This window comes from Colobus angolensis, unplaced genomic scaffold (assembly GCF_000951035.1).
Source record: "Colobus angolensis palliatus isolate OR3802 unplaced genomic scaffold, Cang.pa_1.0 Scaffold177, whole genome shotgun sequence".
Lineage (NCBI taxonomy): Eukaryota > Metazoa > Chordata > Mammalia > Primates > Cercopithecidae > Colobus > Colobus angolensis.
The window spans coordinates 368,629-386,287 of record NW_012114899.1 but is presented as its reverse complement, the minus strand read 5'-3'; the positions used below and the strand labels follow the sequence as shown (position 1 = coordinate 386,287).

General features: G+C 34.4%; 1 protein-coding gene across 1 annotated transcript in view; it reads left to right on the top strand.

Moving 5' to 3' along the window:
* Positions 1–6: 6 nt before the first annotated feature.
* The window catches only part of PTEN (phosphatase and tensin homolog), a 104,322-nt gene continuing 86,669 nt past the window's right edge, over positions 7–17,659 (top strand). Inside the window, exon 1 of the mRNA XM_011938741.1 lies at positions 7–706. Within this exon, the coding sequence (XP_011794131.1) occupies positions 628–706 (79 nt within the window). The 5' untranslated portion in view covers positions 7–627. The remainder of the gene's footprint in view (positions 707–17,659) is intronic.

Sequence of the window (17,659 nt, the reverse complement as noted above, 5' to 3'; positions counted from 1 at the left end):
GTCTTTTCTAACCGTGCAGCCGCTTCCTCGGCTTCTCCTGAAAGGGAAGGTGGAAGCCGTGGGCTCCGGCGGGAGCCGGCTGAGGCGCGGCGGCGGCGGCACCTCCCGCTCCTGGAGCGGGGGGGAGAAGCGGCGGCGGCGGCCGCGGCGGCTGCAGCTCCAGGGAGGGGGTCTGAGTCGCCTGTCACCATTTCCAGGGCTGGGAACGCCGGAGAGTTGGTCTCTCCCCTTCTACTGCCTCCAACACGGCGGCGGCGGCGGCGGCACATCCAGGGACCCGGGCCGGTTTTAAACCTCCCCTCCGCCGCCGCCGCACCCCCCGTGGCCCGGGCTCCGGAGGCCGCCGGAGGAGGCAGCCGTTCCGAGGATTATTCGCCTTCTCCCCATTCCGCTGCCGCTGCTGCCAGGCCTCTGGCTGCTGAGGAGAAGCAGGCCCAGTCGCTGCAACCATCCAGCAGCCGCCGCAGCAGCCATTACCCGGCTGCGGTCCAGAGCCAAGCGGCGGCAGAGCGAGGGGCATCAGCTACCGCCAAGTCCAGAGCCATTTCCATCCTGCAGAAGAAGCCCCGCCACCAGCAGCTTCTGCCATCTCTCTCCTCCTTTTTCTTCAGCCACAGGCTCCCAGACATGACAGCCATCATCAAAGAGATCGTTAGCAGAAACAAAAGGAGATATCAAGAGGATGGATTCGACTTAGACTTGACCTGTATCCATTTCTGCGGCTGCTCCTCTTTACCTTTCTGTCACTCTCTTAGAACGTGGGAGTAGACGGATGCGAAAATGTCCCTAGTTTGGGCGACTACAACATTTAACCCTGGTCGAGTTGCTAGGTCATATGTTTTGTGTTTCTTTTCTGTGTATTCAACCTAGGGTGTGTTCGGCTAGAAGGAACTCTTGCCTGGTTGCAAGTGTCAAGGCACCGATTGCTTGCTTAGGCTGTCTATACGGTCTCTTCCTGAGGGCTATTGTCCGTTAATACAGTACGCTGTTAGTGGATTAGAGAGCTCGGTAGTCCGGTCTCCTAAATGAACAAAAAAGTAGACGCTTTGAGGTTGAGCATATTTCGATTAAATCTTGGCTTAGGCCCTAGATCAAGGGTTTAGATCAGAATAAAATGAAAATTAGTGTTGCACGTATGCGTATTGCATCAGAATCTTGCAGTGATTGTTTTAGTTTCCTGGGTTGCATTGATAGATTCTTTTAAAATATGACTGATTTGCATAACTTTAGAAGCAGAATAATTTTCAGTATATATGGTGCACATTGAGTGCAAGAAGTAGTTTTGTTAATGTTTTACACTTAAGTTACAACTTTGGACTGTATTTAAAAGTTTTGTAGTTTGAAATCAATAGTGCCATAATATACCTTATAAGGCGTTCTTACTAGATCTTTGTTATATTTGCCTTTTTCTCTCCCTATGGGGTGATGTAGGATAGGGCTTGAAATTTGCACTTCAGTAGCGTTTAATGTTCAGTGCTCTTGTCATAAACATGGAATGGATATTGAGTAATTTTTGATCCCAGATGACAATGTGTAGGTTCAAGGATATTGTGTGTGGCAAGTGAAGATTGCAAAGATAAAACTTCAGTTCATGCTTGAAATTTGAGTATTGTGATGCCAGAATTGCTGCTCACCGTTTTTAGGTTTCAGGTTCTCTGACATCTTTTGGTATTGTGAATTTCACTGATTTGTGTAGAATGTCAGGTGAATTTTACCAGCTAATATCCAGAAATGCTGGCAAGAGGGGTTTACTCCAGCTTTAGATTGTAAATATGTTAGCTTTTTTCATACAGTGTATTAAATTTACTGAGTCAGCTTGTCGAATAAGACAGAAGCCCAAGAATTTTAACAGTGTATAGCTTTAGTTGTCTAAAAGTTAGGCCTTCGGGCTTCAAAAGTTAGTGGTCATCGAAAAGCATGAATCTTTGCAGTTTCAGGTACAACAGACTGGTTTTGATTAGGAATGGGGATGGGGCCCTCATTTTGCAGAATGGAAAGTATTGACAGGAATTGAGAGCTATTGGTAGGCCAGTGTATAAGGTATGTGAAAACAGAAGTTATTGGTCTGGAGTGACTGAAGCATTTAGGCTCTATCAAGGCCTAAAATTTGGTAATATGAGTTTGGTAATGCGAATTGTGGCAGTGGACAATATTTAGTTAAAATTATGTAATTGCATAAGTACTAGCAGAGTAGTTTTAATAAAAATTATTTCTTAGCAAGTATCAGTTGCATTTTGTCTAAAGGTAGTGTGACACTGCAGTGTCTGTATGTCCTGCTAAAAATTGTGGGGAAGTTTTGTTTTAAGACGACGTTTATATCGGGAGAGGTTTTATTCCCTTGGATTATGTTAGTTGCATGTGAATGTGCACAGTTAATTTTGCCCAAGTTTTTGTTTTGAAATGAATATAAAACTTACTGAAGAAGTAGCTTCCCAAAATTTAGTTTTCTGTTAAGTCAATAATATTGTTTTAAAACAGTATTTGCAAATTTTGAAGTTGGCATTAATTGAAAATGTTACTAAGGCTAAACTGGAAGATAAAAATGTTACTAAGGCTAAACTGGAAGATGAAAATGTTACTAAGGCTAAACCCGCTTGCCCAGAAGATAATTATGGAAAAAATTCTTTTGTGACTTCCAAAGCAGTCTACTGTTAGCATGAATTACTGACAGTCATCCAAATATATAGGAACAGAAAAATTAAATGTTTATGTAACTTTGAAAAAATATCCTCTGAAGAAAATAATTGAATGCTGTCTGGGAGACAGATTTCTTTCAGCACTTAAAGTACATACACACTACTTTTACTTTTCCCACTTGATTTAAAATTGTCAGGGTTATTAAGACCTTAAAATTATTCTACCAGGTTTTTACATGTGAGCTGTGATGTGACTGGCATTTTCTTTGATCTCAGAGTATCTGGGTCTCTACACATGAAATTTATGTGACTTAAAACTTTCTCTAAAATTGTACTTTTAGTTATGCATAGAAAGCAGTATCAAATATTGTGTCAAATGACTAGTAACACTTGATTTCTAGAGTTGTGGTTTTATTGAGCCAAAAGTTGATATGAAAAAAAGTCAGTGAGGAAAGTCAATGAAGTGCTTGCTTTTTTGATAATTGCACTCCCAATAACTTTGATATTCCAACGTACTTGGTTTGCTTGTTTTTCTGTTTATGGGGGTAGGAAGGCATTAAAATGGTCATTGAGGACTTTGTCTTTGGCATGTTGTAGTATTTATTTCAGCAGCTAACCTGTGAAAAGTTAAATTCCTTATGAAAGTAGTGATTGGAGTATTTTTATCTGACAAAGAAAGATTAATAATGAAGCCATTTCTCCGAGGAAAACTGAGGACAATAATTCAGTTTTAAAATATCGGAAAATTAAATTATTCTAAACATTTGTTAGTAGGGTTATATACTTAATATTAGTCTGAAATATAGTGCTGAATTTGAGACTATAGAAAAATTTAGTATATTTGGGGCATGTGGAAACTTTAGGCTTCTGTTGTCTTTTTATTGTTTGGTAGATTTGCCTCTTTTCAAATAAATCTTCTCAGGGAATACTTTTAACTTGTAGAGAGTACAGTGACTATTGAAGTTACCTAAATTACCTCAAGGTAAGTGATTACTGAAATTAATCATGAGGGTTTTAAAAAATATTCTATTCACAATATTTATTTTACATTGTTTTGTATCTGCTAAGTTATATTTCCTGAAAAACATGACTGGACCACCTAATTGCTATATGATAACTTACAAACTTCATTTTTCATAGTGCTTATTCAAGAGTAAAGCACAACTGAAAGGAGAAATGTACAGTTTAGGTGAGGAAAAAGGAATTTTATTGCTGCCAGTGTAAAAGTTTGCACAGCGGTGTAGTCATCAATGCAGGTTTACATTGCTTATAATATACTAAGTAAATACTAAATGATTAAAGTTAGTAAAATATGGTGAGGTATAACCACCTTCATTTTAAACTTAGTTTTAGAAGATAGTAAAGTTCCTTTATTACCTTTTTAGAATTTTATTTTTAATAACATGGGGAAAGCAACTGGTGATATTTTAATTTTTGTGTGGAACAGTGTATCTGCTTTCTCATAACCACATAAAATATATAAACTTCTTAGTGTTACGAAATGGCTTACTTTTTGAAAGTGAAGAAGTCTTCAATTCTTATTTTCTATTTCTAGTGTTATTTTGAAATTTGCCTCCATTTGCTGTTTGTTCATTTGGTGATAGCGCAACACTTAAAAAAATATTTTCAACTACTTCTGAAGTAATCACTTAAGTGACTTTTAATGGAGGAGTATTTGTTATGGGAAATTCAGTTCACAAAGTTTTAACATTAATTCACTTGAAGTAAACGTTTATTTTTAAATTTTCATCTCAATCTTTTTAGTAAGACAAGCTTAGGAAATCAGTTTTATTATTGATATTGTGTGTGACTTCAGAGTTTGTAAAGAGAATTGTAAAAGTGTTGCATGCATATGACAATTTTCTGCTTAATAGAAATGTGAGGCCTCTGCTATACTACAAGGATTTAGCTTCCAGAAAATGTGATATTAACATAGCTTAAGAGATGTATTTTTTTTTTTTTTCTGTAGAAACCGTTGGGTTAAACAAACAGTTCTGAAGTTTTGTTACATAGAATCCATTAGTTCTTACTCTTGTTACTTTTTTCTTCATTTTTTCTGTTAAACTTGATTTTCAAAGTCAGCACTGAAGAATTCATCTTGTGGTCCAAATTCGTTAAGAAAAGATGTTAGGATTTGTTCTGAAGATAGTGACTTAGGAAATTGGTGAGATTGGGGTAGTCAGTTCTGTTTTACAATTGCTTTCTATCTGGTAGCTTTGAAATTAATGCAGTTGCTATCAGAAAGAATGATGTTGAGGTTAGACTGACCTTAGATTGGTAAGGATTTGCTGAGCAAACTGATAACTGTAAGTCTTTTATAGGGTATATTACTGCCACATATACATTGTTCCGTAGCTGGTTAAAAGTATATTGGTCTGTGTTTGATGATTCTCTTTGTACATGTTGAATATATGCATTCACTAATGTAAAATACTTTCATTTGTCAAGAAAGGTGAAATTAGTATATTGTACTTGACTCTTCACCTTTCCCCTAGTTTTTCGAATTTTTTTCATTGGTTGTAGAGGAAATATTAGCAATTTCATTCTTCTAAAATAATTTGCACTGGATTAAATAAGTATTGGCAATTATTAATATAAGAAGAGTAACATAATTTAGGGGTGAATTAACTTTAGTTGGGAAGTTTTAGTTATGTATAGTTAAGGCAGACTCTTCATTTGCAACAGTTGACATTGGGACGTGTGGACATCTTCAAGGCATTACTTTTTGGCAGTGTTCAGAATTTTTTTTTTTTTTTTGAGATGGAATCTCACTCTATTGCCCAGGCTGGTGTGCAGTGGCGGGATCTCGGGTCACTAGAACCTCTGCCTCCCAGGTTCAGGTGATTCTCCTGCCTGAGCCTCGCAAGCAGCTGGGATTACAGGTGCATGCCACCATGCCCAGCTAGTTTTTGTACTTTTAGTGGAGATGGAGTTTCACCACCTTGGCCAGGCTGGTCTCGAACTCCTGACCTCAAGTGATCTACCTGCCTCAGCCTCCCAAAGTGCTGGGATTACAGGCGTGAGCCACTGCGCCCGGCCAGTGTTCAGAATATTTAGAGATGGATATTATAGCTGTATCTGCCATCAAAGGAATTTTCTTAATCTCCACATAGTGTAAAAAAGAAGACTGTTTATGCATTATATTTTAAGTAATTATACAAATAATTGTTATCAGTGCTTGTCACTTCGAATATGAACAGTGAATCTAACAAGTGTTTGAATTCTCTGTGTGTGTGTATGTATGTATACAAAGTCAGCAAACCTTTTATCTTAATATTTATTAAAAACAAATTTTCATTTCTTTAAAGAAAAGATTACCTTGGATTGTCCTAAAATTGTTCTCTAATTTTTAAATATGGTCAGATCTATTTTAAATTACATTAAAATATTGAGTATTACATTTATCTATACTTTTAAGTGTATACATTGTTTCATTGTAGATTTTAGGGAGGCAGTGTGGGCTCTGGAGCCAGGCTGCTTGTCTTATAATCCTGGATCTTCCATTTAGTAGCTGGATGACTTTGAGTAGGTTATTTAGATTTTCTCAATCTATTTTATCTGGAAAATGGGGATGATAATGGAACCTACCACATACGTTTATCTTGGATAGTAAGTGAGATAATATAAGTAATTCCTTTAGCATGGTACCTGCCGCATTGTAAATACTTACATGGTAGCTACTGCTCTGAAAAACTGTAATTTCAGGTTATGTATGAAGGGAAGTTATTTGTGTTTTCATTTATGGTGTATGATTGTAACTGAATTTCCTCAGTTTGGGCCATGTTAGGATTTTAATTGTTTCAAGTTATAAGTGTCTTTAAAAATAAGGGTATTCCTTTAGGAAGTCCGAGTATGACATGTCTGTGATTTTGCTGTTTCATCAGAAATGGGAAATAAATCTCGGCTTACTCAAACTGTTGACCAAAGTAAATTATGCCAATCAAAAACTATTTGCTTTAAGATATAAAAGGCAAAAACTTCCTATTAGCATAGTGAAGTAGAATTTTTAAACTTTGTTATAATCTTAAATTTTCTTTAGTGTTGAAGATAGGTCAGTTTAACTATCATACATTTTTATTATAAAGTAAACTCTGCCTCAAATGTAATAAACTTAGTATGAGTTATGTAAACTTTGGTCAATAGAGGTGTATTTCTTAGCATTTCCTTTTGAAAATTTCAGCTTTTCGAGGGAGTCTTGCAACTGAATGTCAAGTTACATTTATTACAATAAAATTTACACTTAATATAATCTGTAATGCATTAACATAATATGGGAACTTTTAAAGTATTCAATCTCTGTATTATTGTGTCCTATTTCCACATTTGGCCAGGATTCTCAATATGATTTAGGCGCAAGACGTGGGAAGAAAGAACTAAAGAACTAAAGAATTTTTTTCTTAATGTTTTCTTATTGAATATGGGGAAAGATGAAATAAGCTTATCTGTCCAGTAAAGGCCATTGTGTGTACATAGGGATTGTTCTTTTTTTCCCCTCCTTGACCTGTACTGATTTCCCAGATGTACCAGAGCACCCTTAGTAGTGAAAAGCACTTGACTTCCAGTGAGTGGAATTTTTTTTTGTTTGTTTTTTTGCATGTTTTATATTGCAGAGTGAATATACACTGTCTGATGCTATGTAACTGTCTGATTATGTGATTTTTTTTAATGCATTTTATGTGTTTTGTAAACTAGCTATATTTTTGGTCCATGTCTAGGTTGTAGAATTGAATTGTGCATTTTGGCATCTTGAGCACAGCTGAGTTTTCTAAATCAATCTCTCTCCTTGCACTTATTTTTTGCTTTGGATCACTACCTAAAACTTACTATTGATTTAATACGAGAGCACTTAAGCATAGCTTTGACTTTTATTTCCTTTGATTTTTGTAGATTTTCAGGCTGAAGTACAATAAGGTTCTCTGTTCTTTACTAGTGCAAAGATTGTATTCTGTGAATTTTATTTGTTTAATACTTTTGATCTTTTGAAGAGGATGTGATTATTTAAGGTATTGTGAAACGCATTGTGATTTGAATTAGATACTCTTTCGAGATGGAATTTTGCTCTTGTTGCCCAGGCTGGAGTGCAGTGGTGCGATCTTGGCTCACTGCAATGTCCGCCTCCTGGGTTCAAGTGATTCTCCTGCCGCATCCTCCCAAGTAGCTGGAATTATAGGCATGTGCCACCACACCTGGCTAATTTTATATTTTTTTTCAGTGGAGATGAGGTTTCTCCATGTTGGTCAGGCTAGCCTCGAACTCCTGACCTCAGGTAATCTGCCTGCCTTAGCCTGCCAAAGTGCTGGGATTACAGGCATGAGCCACCGTGCCTGGCCTCAGATACTCTGTTAATTAGATGCATTTAAAAATTTAACCTACCATTGCTGGCTTGAATAGTTGTATGTTTAGAGTGATTAATAAATATCATATACATGTTTAAAGTTACAAACTTTTTGCTTATTTCAAAATGCAGGATTCTTTTCCATTTAAAATTCCTTCTCTTTGTGAGACTTCTTTTTGAGTAATCTGGTTACTCTAAACTGATTGGAGATTTAGATAGAATTGAAAACTGTACTTTTAAAATGAAATTTTGGGGATGTCATTAAGCTTGATTATTTTAGGTATTTTTTTTTTTAGTGTGTATTATAAATTATGTTACACTGTCAGCGATAAAATGGAATACGTGGGATTTTTAAAAAATTTATTTTATTCATTTTTCTAAGGTAAAAACACTGTTTTGCTAGGCTTAATTTGACCATTTTGTAAAACTTATTGTATACCTTGAAAGAATCATTTATGAAAGATACTGAATTAGCTAGTATATACTCTGTCTTACGTAGTTTTTGATTAACAGTACACTTTTTAAATCATTAGCTCATTTGATTTTGCAAAGAAAAACAGGCAACCTAAGAGGCAGACAGAACAGGCATTACTTTTCTTTTTCTTTCTTTTTTATTTTATTTTATTTTTTTGCAGCTTCAGAATTGTAGCTCCAGTGGAATCAGTATCTTGTTAATGGCTAGTGAAAGATTGAGTCTGAAGAAGGATGCCGGGCTTTTTTGGCACTCGGTGCAGTATTTTTCCCATTATGTTACATCAATGGTTCTTAAACTTCAGTGTGTTAGAATAACCTGAAGGGCTTATTAAACTGTGGATTGCTTGCTCCACCCCCAGAGTTTCTGATTCAGTAGGTCTGGATTGGGACCTGAGAATTTTTATTTCTTAGAAGTTTTCAAGTGATACTGATTCTGGTGGTCTGGGGATCACACTTTGAGGACCACCGATGACCACTATCTCCCACCAAGCAAACCCTTAACATGTTATGCTCCTTTAGGTTATTAGAATTTATACATGCATTATCTCATTTGACCTGTAAACTCTAAGTAGCTTTGCCTGGAAAATGTTATCCTGATTTTATAGACGAGATAGTGAGTTTAGAAAGGCAGTATGGTGGAATGGAGCATAGATTTGTAGTTGGCTAGACCTAAAGTCCAGATTAAATCTCTGCTCAAGGCTGGGCATGGTGGCTCACACTAGTAATCCCAGTACTTTGGTAGGCCAACGTTGGCAGATTGCTTGAGTCCAGAAGTTCGAGACCAGTCTGGGCAGCATAGGGAGACCCTGTCTCTACAAAAATATACAAAAATTAGTCGGGTGTTGTAGTGCGCACTGGTAGTCCCAGCTACTCAGGAGGCTGAGGTGGGATCTCCTGAGACTGGGACTTTGACGCTGCATCAGGCTGTGATTGGGATACTGCACTACAGCCTGGGCAACAGAGTGAGACCCTCTCTCAAAAATAAATAAATACATCCCTGCTCAGCCACTTATCAGTTATGTAGATACACTGCCTAACCTTAGTGAATCCTGTTTCAACAACTCCAAAATGGGAGTAAAAATCCTAAATTTGTACAGTGGATTTTTAGGTTTATTAAAAGTGTAGGTGTGGTCTTTTTTCAGATTATTGGTTGCCATCTGGGGGTGATCCTCTTTCACCTCCTCTAGGACTTTTAGCATTGTCTGGAGACATTTTGGTGGTCACAGCTGGGGTGGTAGAGTGTGCTATTGGCTAGGGGTTTGAAGCCAGTGATGCTGCTTAACATCCTATATGGCACAGGACCCCTCCCCGTCAACAAAGAATTATCCCAAAATGCTGTGTGAAATGTCTGGTATATAATAAGTATAATATTTGATGAAAATCAGTACCTTTGTCCTCAGGTGTGATATTTAAGAAGGTCAACTTACTAATCAGTGATGGAGTTAGTCCTAACATCTGGGTTTTCTGACTTTATGACTGCTGCTAGGCCAGTATTCTTTGTATTAGAATAAGAGCTTTGTCCACAGAAGATATCCCTAATAACAAAAAAGGTTTATTTGCAGAGGGCTCATGTGTTCTTTGGCTGATTATGAAAGTGTTGCTTTGAACTTCTGTTAGAAAATGTTGAAGATGTTTTCCGTAAGCGTTTTTAAGTATAATACTGTATGTAGTATTCAGAAGGATGTTTAAATTTTTTTTTAATTTTGCTAGTAGTTTTTAAAGTAATCCTTTTTCCTTTAATTATGTAGTTGTTGAACTGTTGGGAGTTACTTTTCTCTATTTTGTTATTTAATGCATTCTTTGACCTTATGCCTTTTTATTCTAAAGCTGTTTTTATTATAGTCAGATATGATGAAGTTAAATGTACAATGTAAAATTGCAAATTTCTGACGAGCTATACAAACTTCTTAAATATTTCTAGGTAAAGAAAATAGGGCTGACTCTAAGGTTCTCTGATCCATGTGTTGCATTCTTTTCTAGGCCCTAAATTTGCTATGCCAGCCTGTTGAATTAAAGTGCTTTATTTATCTAAATTAGAAACTTGTATTAAAGTGAAGTTTTAGAAAAAAAAACCAAAACGGAATGGAGTTTTAGGTTAGCCCAGAGATGGGAAGATGCCAAGGGGGTAACTTTAGTGGATTCTGAATTTTTTGGTTTTGTTTTGTTTTTAGGGCAGACAAATATAATTACGAAAGTGTTCTAGGAATAGATTGCTGTGATTTTTTTTCTGTTTGCATGATTTTACAATTTGCTTTGCCTCTCACTTTTGAATGCAGAATAAAACGTCAAGGCCTTATTTTTAAAAAAATTCTTAAGAAATTTAAGATTTGACGTTAACAATTCTTTTTGAAATACTGGGGATATTTTGAGATACCAATTAGACAAATAGGACTCATTGTTACAATTCAGTTGAATAAGGCTTATGATATTTATTTCAGTATATGAATGAAAACTATGTGCTTATTGTACTTAAGAAAATTTCTTTTATTAAAAACATGACTAAAAAGAATTTTAAAAATCACGCATTGTCCTACTTCTGTGAAACTTAATGTTTTCATTTTAGCTTCCAGTTTTGTTCATATGCATGTACTTTCAAACCTAGTTCATGAACTTGAGCGTGTTCTTTTTAAAAAATAATTTCCGTAGCACTTTGTCGTTGCCTTAATTTAAATGGTGAAATCATCAGAAATATTTATTTTCCTGTACTTACACATTTATTAAACTTGTTCCATTTTTTTATTTTCTGATTTTTTAAGTGGATTTAAGATGCCCTAAATATTAGAGATTTTCATGGTTTTGATTCATGAAATCATAATGTTACACTAACCCAACTGAAGTGTTAGAGTCTTGAAGCTTTCCCCCTAAATTACATATAGTAACTCTACTTGTATTTAATATGAAAATATGAAAGCATATTTTACTTATTTAAGTGAGACAAAGTAAAATTTAGCTGAATACTTTTGATCTGTCAATTTCCTTTTCCTGTTGTAAGAATATTACATTGTGTTGAAATTAAAGTGGATATAGAAGGTAATTAGAAGAAACTGCCACATCATTTTTATAGTAAAGTGGTAATAACACTATTGCTTTCTGTTTTTTTAATCAAAAGAAGTATTGACTTGTAATGATGTTACTTTTCCCTGAAGCATGTTTGAATGGTTTATATTTGCACAGTTGCCCAGGTAATCAATGTGATGTTAATTGATCAATTTGCTATTTATTTGCATTTTTAATCAGTACTAGTATTTGTGCTTAAAAATTTTGCATTTGTTTTATCATAATTTTTAAGTGTCAGATACTAAAACAAATAACCTTAACTTTATTCAATTGTAATTTTTTTTAATCAATGATGCGGTATTCATTTATTCATATAGTTAGAACAAAACAATATTTAAAATATTGAGGTAGAAACAAATTAGTCTCTTTTTAATTAAAAGCCAGATTACTTGTTAGAGTACCATTTTTCCAAATGAGGTAAAATTGTTTCAACTCTTAAACTTAAGGAAATTTTGATCTAGGTGTGGTATATACCTTCTCGTGGGGTGCTAATGAAAACAGGGATGGCAAAAATAATTTTGTTTGTGAGTGTACGCATTTATGCTTTTTGCAACCCAAGAAATACTCTTACATCTGAATATCTTCCATGGACTAGCTGTAGGAAATCTATATAAAATAAATAACTTAGTATACTGAAAGTATGACAGAGTTTTACATATCTAGATTGTGGTATGATTATATATAATACTATAAAATATGCTAAGGTGCTGGTTATTAATACTATTTGGATTTTTTTTTAATACTGAAAAGGTTACACAGATTGTGATTATTGTGTAGTGTCCAAGAACTAAGGCCTACCATCTGTTACTCAAATGTATGAAAAAATTAAGATAATTTAGTGATATAAGTGGTTTTGACACCACTGGTTTTGGAATAATCTACTAATTATGATTTTTATAAAGACTAATATCAAATTTTAAACTTTTGCAAAAATGAAACCTAGTAATTATACTGTTATTTATATTTTTCTATTAAAATACAGATACTGGCTGATAACTAGAGATTGTGTAATAAACGCCTGGCCTTTAGTCATTTGGTTTTTTTTTTTTTTTTCTTGATTGTTTGGATAGTTAACTGGACATCATGTTTTAACTTGAGATATTAAGTTATACAAGATTTTGATATTTTAAACTAGTTTTCCTAATAGGCTGAGATATATAAGAATTCAGTATTACAGGACTCAGTCGGGGAGCTGATTTAATAAGAATTTCTTAAAAATTTGTTTAAATGTTTTTCAAGTTCTTTGCTTCATCTTCTACAACTTAATTCTTGTCTGTATGCAAATTAGCTTCCCCATTTCAGATTTTGCTGTTGCATTTTAAGCCACTTACAGAAGTTGTTTCTGTAACTTTCACCCACAAGAATTTGGTCTTACCAAATTGTGTAAGTCTTTAAAATTGTGTATTTGGCTTAATATTATAGAATCTGATTGATTTTAATTTACCTTATTTTATTTATTATGTTGACATTTTCTTGAGAAATTTGTTATGCCAAATGATTAACATAATAATATTTAAGTTTAGGTATGGTTTTGAATTTACGTTTTCAAATGCAACTTTGTATCTGTGGCCTATGTTTTTTGTTTTGTTTTTTTTTTTACAAGAAACATCTTGCCAATTTTTAGATTAATCTGTGAGGAAAGTAGATTGGTTTACTAGAATCAGTTTGTAGACTTAGGTGAGAACTGAATTATAGGCTATGAAAAAAATACCTTTTGGGCCTTTCTGAATAGACATGTATACATAAATTATATCTCTTACATTAAGTGAGGCACATATGTAGGTGAGATTTTTACCCAAATATTAAAAGTTTAAAAGTCATTACCTATTCTGTTTACTTAATAGTATTTAAAGGGTGTGAAAGGTGTTATGTGTTTCTGTCCCTTGTTTTTATTCCTGTCCCTCCCATATAAGTATTGGCACTTGTATCTTCCCATGTATTAAACTTGTATGTTTTAAAAGCTTATTTACTGGTTGAAACGGTTAACTTAGTTTTTTCTCTGAAGTTGCAGCCTAAATATTTTCTGTTTTTTTGTATGTCCTTTCAATATGAAAATTCTACAGCTAATCATAATTAGTAATTGTACTTTTTCACCATTACAGTAATTGGTTTCATAATAAAATGGTATCCCTTCAATAACAAGCATTTATAGGTAGTTTATTAAAACTAAGGGTGTTATCTATTCAAACCAAGCAGTACAGACTTACTCTTGAATCTGTTAATATATTTTACAATTGCATATTATTAAAATTTAAAATGATTTTGACTAATATTTTAGTATATGTAATTTTAGATATTTTGATAATTCACTACTTAAGAATGAATTGTCAAGTATGATTATAAAGTTGATGTAATAGTTAAAATAACTAACCTTCAGTGGGAATAGGAATCATTTAATATTGTTAGATATTTATATTATTAGAACAATCTTCTATGATTCTTACTAATATAGTAATGAATGACAGACAATATGTTTGCTTTCATATTTAAAAATTCACTTGCATTTCTAGTTTATGTTTTTCTTTAGACTAAAATTCTGCAGCACTTAGACAAAGCTATTTTTGCCAGTTGAAAAAAAAGTAAGTAATTTCCAACCAATTTCCTGGCTTGCAGTATAGAATAAAGAGACTTGATTTTATTACATTAAAGCCAAATATAAAATGATGCAATCTAGCACACACTTGTTTGGAACTTTTCTCTTTTAAATATTCAAATTAAGAGGGCGTTGAAACGTCGATTTTGATTGTTATTAGCAACTATAAAAGTTTTGCAGTTGGTTTACTGGAAAAAGAAAACTTCCTTGCCAGAGACACATTTGTATTAGAACTTTGTTTTCTGAGTACCTTATGTATAGCAGGTTTCAAGTATTGGTGAATTAGTTCATGGTTAGGTCTGCATAATTACTGCATATGGAAATTTTGGAATCTTATTTTTTCAAAATGCAGCTATTGTTGAGAGAATATGCATTAAATGTTACTAGATCTTTGTTTTTCAAAATACTGATATCCCTTAACATCTTCTGCACTTTACCTGTTTGAATATCTTTTTTGCTGTAAAAATTAGTGGCCTTATGTCTTTCTGCGTAATTATAAGAGTAGCCAAAACCTCTTTTAGGATAATCACCTCTGGCAGAATAAATGATAAAAGCATAGCTTTTGTAAGCAGAATGATATTACAGAATCAACTTATAAATCTAACATTGAATGTAAACATGAGTATTAAAGGTGCTGTTTTAGGAACTTTATGGTAATGCCGGGTCAGCATTATGATTTTAACTTTTTACAGTTTTTCACATGCTTTTTTTGTGATTTTGCTGTAGAAAATTAGTTGGCATTTGGCTTAGTTCAAGTATATGATGCTGTTGACAAGTATGTCTGACACATGTCATTGAACTAATAATATTTTTGAAAGCTGATATGTAAGTTATATCTATATTTTGATTCATTAGTGGTCAGTCTTAGATGTTTTTAGTGAGAGCAAAACTGTAGAGGAATGTGTGTGTGTGTGTGTGTGTGTGTGTGTGTGTGTGTGTGTGTTTTAACAGCAGCAGAGTTCTGAAACAGGAAACCAGTCTTATCATATTCGTCCAGAGACCTAGGAAGGAGGTAATTGTTTGGTATACTCGTTAAAACCAGTTAGTTGGGCAACTTAAATTTTTAGAGGATCGCGGATGTAGGCTTGAGCAGTTGTAGATAATTTCTTTTTTTTCTTTTCTTTTTATTAAGATAGAGTCTCGCTCTGTCACTCAGGCTGGAGTGCAATGGCGTGATCTTGGCTCACTGCAACCTCTGCCTCCCAGGTTCAGGCATTTCTCCTGTCTCAGCCTCCTGAGTAGCTGGGATTACAGGCGCACGCTGCCATGCCCAGCTGATTTTTTGTATTTTAGTAGAGACGGGGTTTCACTGTGTTGCCCAGGCTGGTCTCGAACTCTTGAGCTCAGGTAATCTACCCACCTCGGTCTCCCAAAGTGCTGGGATTACAGGCGTGAGCCACCATGTCTGGCGATAGATTATTTCATAATTAGTACCTGCTATGAAGAAAAGTTGATTAAAATAGTTGAGAAGTCTAGTGCACTTCAGCTAATACACTAAATTATACTTTGGATTTCAGAGTATTGCTAACATTATCACTGAGTGACTTGATATCTTCCTGAAGTTCTAATTTGCTTAACTTTAATTGAGGTTCAGAGCACCTTGATTGTTCCCTTAAAAATTAAATTTTGTAAACCTGTGTGTAATTTTCTTGTATCTGGTTTGGATAGATAGCTTTAAAAATGGTTCTTAAGTTTAATGAGTTCAATTGGGAAAGTAAGTTCTATTTTAGATGTGTGTCACTGGAAATTATCTTTCTCTGTTTGTTATATGCACATTATTACAAAGTTGTAATCAGTGTTTTCATACTGTTCTCTGGTCTTTTTTTTTTTTTTCATGAATACACTATTTGTCAACAGATACTTTTAAAGCTATAGAGGTAATATTTCATCAGGTGAGGTTAACTACCATGGTTTGTTTGCTATACTGTGTTAGGGTTATTTTCATTTTTTTCTTTTATAAACAGTATAGTTGTGTATATGTTTCTATAGTTTACTTTTGGCTTATTAGAATATATTGCTAGAGTGGGATTACTGGATTAAAGAGTATACAGTATTTTAGTTTGTTTTTGCAAGTTGCAGATTTGTTGCCAAATGAACCAGTTTGTAGTATTGCTAACGAGAAGAATTACTAGCAAGTCTTGATATTACTGTTGAAGAGTGTGATGATTCCATTTAGGAAGATATCTAAACTTCTATTTCAAAGCAAAAGTATGTGCAGATTTCTTACTCATGACCGATTCATATAATATAAAAACATGAAAGTTGTGAGGTCAGGTTGTTTGGAGAAGTAGAAAACTTCAGTAGAGTTTATAGATAGGCAGTCTTCCTTTCTGGTTTGGCACTGACAGCAGATTAACTAGAAAGTGTTAGAAGGAACCTAAAATTTATACTAAAGTCAATTTAAGTTAATTAATATGCCAGAATTCCTCCTTTTGCAATTTATTTATAAAAATACCATATTGAGTTGCCTTGTAATGAGACACTTAAACTAAATTTAAATAACAGAATTCATGCACCACCTAATAACAACCCCTTATTTATGATTATAGAGTCCTTTTCAATTTTATAGATATTTTCATGTATCCCATTTAGTCCCTGAAATAATTAGTGAAGAAGTTACACAAGTGGTATTATCATTATTTTACAGAAGAACAAAACAAAAATATATGTAGCCCAGAGAATGAGTGATTTACCTGAGGTTATGGGCTTTAGATTGCATAGCTGGAAGGAGAACCTTGGTCTTCTATATTAAATGACAATATCCATTAAGTTCTTAGCACAGGATTTGGTACCTAGTAAATATTTAAATGTTCCTGTGTTATTCCTGACTATTCCTTCTTTATTCTTAAAACCCCATTTTTTTAGCACTCTTCCTTTTAATATTTATAGTTCAAGCTTTGTACCTATGTACCTTTTTCCCTTTAGAAAATAAGATTTTAGGCTGCATTAATTTGATCTGTACAGGAATGATTTTATGTTTTATATATTGGGACAAATTCGTCTTTTTTTTATACTTTAAGTTCTAGGGTACATGTGCACAATATGCAGGTTTGTTACATATGTATACATGTGCCATGTTGGTGTGCTACACCCATTAACTTGTCATTTACATTAGGTATATCTCCTAATGCTATCCCTCCCCTCTCCCCCCACCCCACAACAGGCCGCAGTGTGTGATGTTCCCCTTCCTGCATCCAAGTCTTCTCATTGTTCAAGTCCCACCTATGAGTGAGAACATGTGGTGTTTGGTTTTCTGTCCTTGCAATAGTTTGCTCAGAATGATGGTTTCCAGCTTCATCCATGTCCCTACAAAGGACATGAACTCATCCTTTTTTATGGCTGCATAGTATTCCATGGTGTATATGTGCCACCTTTTCTTAATCCAGTCGATCATTGATGGACATTTGGGTTGGTTCCAAGTCTTTGCTATTGTGAATAGTGCTGCAGTAAACATACGTGCACATGTGTCTTTGTAGTAGCATGATTTATAATCCTTTGGGTATATACTCAGTAATGGCATGACTGGGTCAAATGGTATTTCTAGTTCTAGATCCTTGAGGAATC